Source organism: Phycodurus eques, chromosome 1, assembly GCF_024500275.1.
Source record: "Phycodurus eques isolate BA_2022a chromosome 1, UOR_Pequ_1.1, whole genome shotgun sequence".
Classification (NCBI taxonomy): domain Eukaryota; kingdom Metazoa; phylum Chordata; class Actinopteri; order Syngnathiformes; family Syngnathidae; genus Phycodurus; species Phycodurus eques.
The window spans coordinates 47,536,843-47,544,792 of NC_084525.1; the positions used below are offsets into that span (position 1 = coordinate 47,536,843).

Consider the following 7,950-nt stretch of genomic DNA (forward strand, 5'->3'; position numbering starts at 1 on the left):
AGCAATAAAGGGTTAATAGTTATCTGGTAATGCCGGTACATTTTTTTTTTTTTTTTTTGACAATTGTGCAAAAGATGCAGAGTCCTCTAGCACTTAGAGCAGTTCGAATGACTAATATTGCAATAGTCCGGTGCAATGACCGTTGTGCAAAGGGCGCCGAGACTTCAAGGAGTGTACGCGGTTTAAAGTGACATCAAGGCCATAAATGATGATTAAGTCTAGTCTGTGTCTTTTCTGTTTGTGTAAGCCGAGTAACACGTTCATTAAAATTCATTATCAATGTGTATGTTAAAATCACGTAAAATTTGAATTCTTTTCAAATTTGTGTGGGTGATTGAGAGCAGGTCCGACAAATCTGAGCTGAACGATGGAACTCTTTTGGGTGGTGTCTAAACAGTCAAGCGGAACATTAGTAAACTGTTAAAAACAAGGCAGTAATACTCCAAAAAATGTTAACTCCAAGATGGAAATATTTTGGAAACCAAATGCTGACGAGAAGATGGTTTCTCTTTTCTCTTTTACCAGTTTGTGATGTGAATGAAAAGTGGTAGTTACTTGCTGAGGCGTTAAGGTTTTAGGATGTGGAAATGAACTCCAGAGGTCTCTCTGCTAATGTTTCTAGAGTTAGTGATGAAAAGAATGGGCATGGCAGAAGAATCAATGTCCGTAGTGTGTATTGAGCAGTTGGGGAGGTGGTGCAAGCGGTGACAGCGATGACAGTGAATTGAGTTCTTCGGGGGTTTCGCAGTAGTTGCTTGTCAAGCGTGTGTACTGTAGTGACTGTGTGAAACATTACCCCTGCACCCTCACCTGTGCGGTTAAACAATACCTACAGAACTAATTACGTGAAAGGCATCCGCTATCAGTGACTCATTTTGGTCCAAGACGAGTTTGTCAAAGATGATTGGAATTTTTGTTTGACTGGTTAATCGTTTGGGTGTGAAAATGGACCGGCGCCAAAAATTGTAGTGCGCACATACAGGAAAAATAACTGAACTCACCAACCCAAACAAACCTATCCTTCAGTACAATAAAAAAAATTAGCATTATTCAAAATAGTCATTATGTTAACATATTTTCTATCATTTGTATTTTTTAACAGCCACTGACGGTCTAGTGGAGGGATCTTCAATTAAAATTGGGAGGAGTCTGGTGGCAAAGGATTTCTCAGGGCAAAGGACCTGGCCAAACGGGTGCCCAAGAAAAGGTCAGAGGGAAAGGACTTGGGCTTGGACTCATTGGGGTTGGAAAAGGGGAGACGTGATAAAAACTGACTAGGACTGGAAAAACTAGGGAAGGAACAAGAAAAATCAAAATCCGTGTCAGAGTCAGAATAAGAATCTAAAAAACAATGTGGAAGTAAAATTGCAGGGCACGGGGAATAACTACGACAAGTGGGGGACACAGGTGAAAAGGACAGAGAAGACAGAACGATAGGGCTTACTGGAGGAGGGTAGGTATGGTTGGCAGGCTGAGGGCGGTGGAAGGCAGACTGGTGCCGTGCAGGGTGACGCCGTATTCTTCCCGCTGGGTCCTGTTCTGGTCGGTTCATTGTGTCACGATATGGTTTTTTTGATCGAAGGCGAGTAAGACCCAAGTGCAGGGAAGCAGGGAGGCAACGCAGTAGTGCAGAAGTATAGAAAAAAATATATATTTAATTCCAAAAACAAAGGAAAACAAGGATCATGGAGAAGTCTAAATGCTAAATTAACAAAGTCCAAAATCTAAACACAAAGTAACAAAGAAACACTTAAGTAAACCCAAAACTAGAAACAAGACATGACTGGTGAAATAACTGAACGACACAACTGGCAACTGTGACGTGACAGTGACAATGATACCTGACAATGACGTACTGCAAAGACACATGACAACGACAATGAAATAAAAGAAACCAGAGAACTAAATACAAACAGATTGACGAGACAACGAGGAACACCTGGACAAGACACGGGTAGCTGGAGAGAGCTGATTGGTCGACACAAGGTAGGTTGACGAGAACAGGTGGACGCAACAACCGAATGAGCACACGAAAAACATGGAACACAGGAAAACATGGAACAAAACTAAACACAACCCAAACCAAAACACAGACCATGACAAAAACGTCAACATCTAGTAAACAGGCACAAACACGTCTGTACATTTCATGAAGTACAAATTGTATTTTGATCTAACTCAAAAAAGGCTGGCAAACAATTTGAAAGCAGCACTGGCAAATGAGAACAGATAGATGCACATCTCAAGTAAAAAATGATTGGGTTTACTTTCAAGTATACTGTATCGTGCAGCTGAATTGACACTCCTTCACGACGGAAACGTCTCTAAATGCTTGTGTACGTCCCACGATCCAAGCTATCCGGTGCGAACATTTCTTTGCTCTTTGTTGAGTTGAGTCACGGAGGCTCCGCTCTTCTGGTCTACAGACTTGCAAACATTTGAGACACAACGGTTTTGAGCCGGCTTCCGGAAGTATCAAAACGTACTGGTCCCTCCGTTCTTAAAAACTCCTTTTTATGACCAAGTGGACCAAGGAAGCAAAGATGGAATTTCAAAGCTGCTTAGACTGCGCAGACTGGAGGGTCTTTGAAAATTCAGCTGGCAGCCTGGATGAATATACGGACACTGTCACATCCTATATCAGTTTCTGTGAAGATGTGTGTGTTACCAACAAAATCATTTCGCACATTCAACAACAACAAGCCGTGGTTCACTGCTAAACTTAAGCAGCTTCGCCTAGCTAAGGAGGACGCATACCAGAGCGGGGACAGGGCCCTGTATAATCGAGCTAGAAACCAGCTGACTAAAGAAATTAACATTGCAAAGAGGAACTATGCAGCAAAGTTGGAAAAACAGTTTAGCACTAACGACTCTAAATCAATCTGGCATGCATTCCACTCGCTGACTAATTACAAGCGACGATCCCCCCCAAGCTGAGAACAATAGCACACGAGCCAACGACTTGAATACCTTCTACTGCAGATTTGAAAAGGACACTTTCACACCCACCCAGCCAGCCACATCACCGACCACAATCACACCTCTGACTTCTGCGTTAACCATCCATGAACAGGATGTGAGACGCATCTTCAAACAACAAAAGATTAACAAAGCGGCAGGCCCAGACCATGTGTCCCCATCCTGCCTCAAAGTCTGCGCGGACCAGCTCGCTCCAGTCTTCACACAGATCTTCAATAGATCTCTGGAACTGTGCGAAGTACCATCCTGTTTCAAACGCTCCACCATCATTCCAGTCCCCAAGAAACCTGCAATCTCGGGTCTAAATAACTACAGGCCTGTCGCCTTGACTTCTATGGTCATGAAGTCCTTTGAACGTCTTGTGCTCGACCACCTCAAGAGTGTCACAGGTCCCCTGCTGGACCCCCTGCAGTTGGCCTACCAAGCGAACAGGTCTGCGGATGATGCAGTCAACATGGGACTGCACTACATCCTAGAACACCTTGACAGTGCAGGGACATACACAAGGATCCTGTTCGTGGACTTCAGCTCAGCGTTCAACACCATCATCCCTGAACTCCTTTCATCCAAGCTTCTCCAGCTCAGCGTCTCACCTGCCATCTGCCAGTGGATTTACAGCTTTCTGACGGGCAGGACACAGCAGGTCAGGCTGGGGGAGGCCACCTCATCCACACGCAGCATCAGCACTGGGGCGCCCCAAGGTTGTGTCCTCTCTCTGCTGCTCTTCTCTCTCTAAACAAACGACTGCAACTCAGCGCACCCGACTGTCAAACTCCTGAAGTTTGCAGATGACACCACTGTCATCGGCCTCATCGAGGACGGTGACGAGTCTGCATATCGACAGGAAGCGGAGCGGCCGGAGCTGCGGTGCGGCCGACACGACCTGGAGCTGAACACGCTCAAGACTGTAGAGATGATCGTGGACTTCAGGAGGCATCCTTCGCCACAGCTGCCCCTCACGTTGTCCAGCTGCCTTGTGTCAACCGTCGAGACCTTCAAGTTCCTGGGAATTACAGTCTCTCAGGACCTGAAGTGGGCGACCAACATCAACTCCGTCCTCAAAAAGGCCCAGCAGAGGATGTACTTCCTGGCGCTTCTGAGAAAGCACGGCCTGCCACCGGAGCTGCCGAGGCAGTTCTACACAGCAGTCATTGAATCAGTCCTGTGTTCTTCCATCACAGTGGTTTGGTGCTGCTAGAAAAAAGGACAAACTCCGACTGCAACGGACAATCAAAACTGCTGAAAGGATTGTCGGTGCCCCCCTTGCACGCTGCCAGAACTAAGACAAGAGCGTGCAAAATCCTCTCGGACACTCCGCATCCCGGTCACCGGCTCTTCCAGCGCCTTCCCTCAGGTAGGCGCTACCGATCAATGCAAACTAGAACTAGCAGACATTCCAACAGCTTCTTCCCTCTTGCGATCAACTTCTTAAACAGCTAACCTACAATTCCATTGCAACATGCTCAAGTAAATTTTTTGACTTGAGTTCGTTGTCACATTTCTGTGGGGCCAATTATACATTACTTGTGCACTCACTGTAGTTGTCTCACCACGCTGCACTATTTGCATATCTCTTGTTGACCAATACTGGCCACTCATGCCAGAGTAGCATCTGCTCCATTTGCACACTGATTGAGGAGTATCTGCAACATTTGCACAATCAACATTGTACCAGATGATCGCGCTACTAGTCACTTTAAACCGCATACACTCAGTCTCAGCGCCCTTTGCACAATGGTCATTGCACCGGACTATTGCAATATTCGTCATTCAAACTGCTCTAAGTGCTAGAGGGCTCTACATCATTTTGCACGATTGTAAAAAAAAAAAAAAAATATGTACCGGCATTACCAGATAACTCGCAACCCTTTACTGCTCAGTGACTGTTTTTTTTTTTTTTTTTGTCAATGTCTTTATGTCTCAAAAGTGTTCTCTGTCAATTGACTGTTGTCTGTTGTCGTACCAGACCGGCTCCAAGACAAATTCCTTGTGTATTTTTGGAAATACTTGGCAAATAAAGATTATTCTGATTCGGATTCTGATGAGTCAACTGCCTGCCACTTCTCCGGCAATTCAGTTCTTTAAATGTCACCGGTACACAAACAATTTCTATAGAGTCAACATAGTCAAGTGACCATAATGAGCCAATCAAACCCTTTACTTACATTCAATCTGTGACAGTGGATCTTATCTTTATCGAACGCAATTGACCGTGGGTCCGCATGAGACCTCGACTTGAAGATGTCCACTTTAGTGGTCCACTCATCCGACTTGTGGGTCCGTTTCCCACTCAGTGACCGTGAGAATGTGACTTAAGTGGTTTTCCTTCTCTTTGTGTGCCTTGTGATTGACAGGTGACCAGCCCAGGGTTAAGTCTACTCTGGACCAATGTCAGCTGGGATAGGCTCTCGCTCGAACAGGATACGTAATTTAGAAAAAGGATGGCTGGATATCATTTTCCCATTTGATTGAGCATGTGTGGTTGCTTGTCTGATAAGTAATGCGCGACATCACTTGAATGTACTGAACTCGTCTAACGTGTCATGTGACCTGGGATGCAGCATTCCAAGACTGTCAACCCAACGTATAAAACGTTTGCTGGTCGTCAACCTCGGCATCAAGCATGAAGACAGCAAAGGTAAGATGAATCATTATCATTCATTCTACTTTTTTTTCCTCAGTCAAATATATTTTTTTGTAAACCTGATTTTTAACCGCACAAGCTAGTAGAAAACAATGATAAAAAGTCATTCTGTCATGGAACAGATGGCTCGTCTTCACCTGTTGTTCGCCCTTTGCGGGATCATCGCACTGGCCCAAGCTGTAAGTCCAAATATGACTCATATTTCATGTTTCCTGATTTGCTGTCTCAATTAAACATTGTGCCCCTTCTTCTTCTTCTTTGCGTCTTCTCAGAGGTCCAGGTATAAAAAAGGTGGGTAGACGTGATTCATTCCCACTCATATTTAACATTACTACAGAACAAAAATTATGTTGCAGACAATAACTGTCCTGAAGGCTGGACTCAGTTGGACAAGTACTGTTACATCTACCAACATGATCCCAGGAGCTTTAGAGATGCAGAGGTATGGAAGAACCTTGGCACAGTAGTTGTGATTGTGAACACCACCAGTGTTGAACAAGCTATGAAAGTGTATGAAAGTTCATGAATGCGTTCATATTTTGGGAGCACGTGAACTGGATTGAGTTCATTTCGGCCTTATGAGAACGTGGTCATTCTTGGCGTCTGTGAAGTTCATTTTCATTCAAGAGTGCCAGGTTTTGTTAGGGACTTCGGGGATGAACGCCGTGTTTGGCATCCGCCCTTCATGTTTACATTCGGCAGCCTGTGTGCGTGAGGTGCGTTCAGGGACAATGCATAAATGGTAATCATAATAAAAACTGACTACTAGGAAAATTACTATTTGTATCCAAATGTTTCAGTTAAAACACCGTGTGACCACACTGTCATAATATGGAATTGATTTTGTTTTGTAATATAAGAACAGATGTGATGAGATATTTTGTCAATATAGTCAGCCAGAGCTGCGAGGAATGCAAAGTTAGTTTTTGTTTGCACATTAAGGACAAAAGTCCTGTTTTTGTTTTAATTCCTCATTTAAAAAAAAAAATCATTGAAGCAAAAAGTTTGTTCTCATGTTTTTGAGATTGTAGGGTGAAAGCAACAGCTGGCTACTAGTGTGGCCTGAAGGAAGAAATTAAATGCCAGTATTTTGAGGGAAATAGCCCATCAGCAACATATTGGGGGGGGGGGGGGGGGGGGGGGGGGGAAAGAACTACGAAGTTTTGAATTATGAACTATGAACTTAACGAGTTAATTTTTGGAACGGTGAAATCAACTTTGAACTTGTTCGGGTATAAAATGAACGTTCCCAACACTGGTGTATACAGTTTATTGCAATAAAAATGCTTGTTAACAAATACATTTATTATCCAGTAAATCTAGTCCAATTATTTCAATGCGGTCATTTGTTAATTTCCCCCCACCCCCCTCAGAGTATCTGCAACATTCTTGGCGGGAATCTGGTCTCGATCAACAGCCTCAAGGAACACGCAGTCGTTGTCGAGCTGATTCGGGAGGGGGCCGGCGCTGTCGTTGACACCTGGATTGGAAGCCACGATGCCATTGAGGTGAAACATTGCCCAGTACAAAAGTTCGGATTCAATCAAGTCACTTGTGCTCACGAGAAGCGTTTTTGCCACCTGAAAAAGGAACGTGTCCTCCAGTCTCAATCTTGTCACCAACTGAAAGGGAGGAAGTGTAGAGTCGAGGGTCTTCAACAGAGCAGTTTTAGCACTTCTTAGGAGGAGAAGCCGGTGCCCTGGAACATGTCCTCTTGCTCCACCCAGAGGATGACACGTGTTAAATACATACTATGTCCATTTATTCAGACAACATCATAGCCTCAATTATGACCAAACGTCAATGTCTTCCAGGAAGACGATTTCGTATGGACCGACGGTGAAGTTGTTAATTTCAGAAACTTTGGTGCTGGCCAGCCTGACAACGCCGGTGGAGTCGAAGACTGTGTTGAGATTGGGGCAGATGGTTTGTATGCGTAACACGTTTCCTGAAGGAGAGCAGCATTTATCTGGATATTTGATGAAATGTCTTTTTATAATGTTTACATGTATATGATAACAGAATTAATGAGGGAAAAAATGACATCCATTCTATTTTCTGTGAAAGTAGCACAGTTATCTGTTGTTTGTGTGTTTTGTTGCAGACTCGTTGTGGGATGATGATGAATGCAGCGAGGCCAACCCATTTGTTTGCATCAGACCCGTGGACAAAAAAGATTGCCACTAATCAGCCGTCAAATCTTCGAAGATATCGTCTTTCCTTAATCACGATAACATGATCGGGTCACTGATTCATGATTTCTGTTAAGCTCATTTACATTGGAAATTTCCATTCAATAAATTGCTGAATTTGTCTGAGCATGACAA

General features: G+C 44.1%; 1 protein-coding gene across 1 annotated transcript; it reads left to right on the forward strand.

The window, feature by feature from the left end:
• Window positions 1–5,556: 5,556 nt before the first annotated feature.
• On the forward strand, window positions 5,557–7,950 carry LOC133412534 (galactose-specific lectin nattectin-like). Its single transcript, XM_061695876.1, has 7 exons — window positions 5,557–5,617; window positions 5,746–5,802; window positions 5,896–5,914; window positions 5,980–6,065; window positions 6,997–7,131; window positions 7,438–7,549; window positions 7,728–7,950. Exons 1-7 carry the CDS (start codon window positions 5,603–5,605, stop codon window positions 7,808–7,810), a joined length of 507 nt encoding a protein of 168 aa, XP_061551860.1. The 5' UTR covers window positions 5,557–5,602; the 3' UTR covers window positions 7,811–7,950.

What these genes read in the sequence shown, in the direction of transcription:
- LOC133412534 (XM_061695876.1), top strand. An exon ending in GAAGCCACGATGCCATTGAG is followed by an intron (nt 7,132 to 7,437) that starts GTGAAACATTGC and finishes AATGTCTTCCAG; the next exon opens with GAAGACGATTTCGTATGGAC. An exon ending in TGTTGAGATTGGGGCAGATG is followed by an intron (nt 7,550 to 7,727) that starts GTTTGTATGCGT and finishes GTTTTGTTGCAG; the next exon opens with ACTCGTTGTGGGATGATGAT.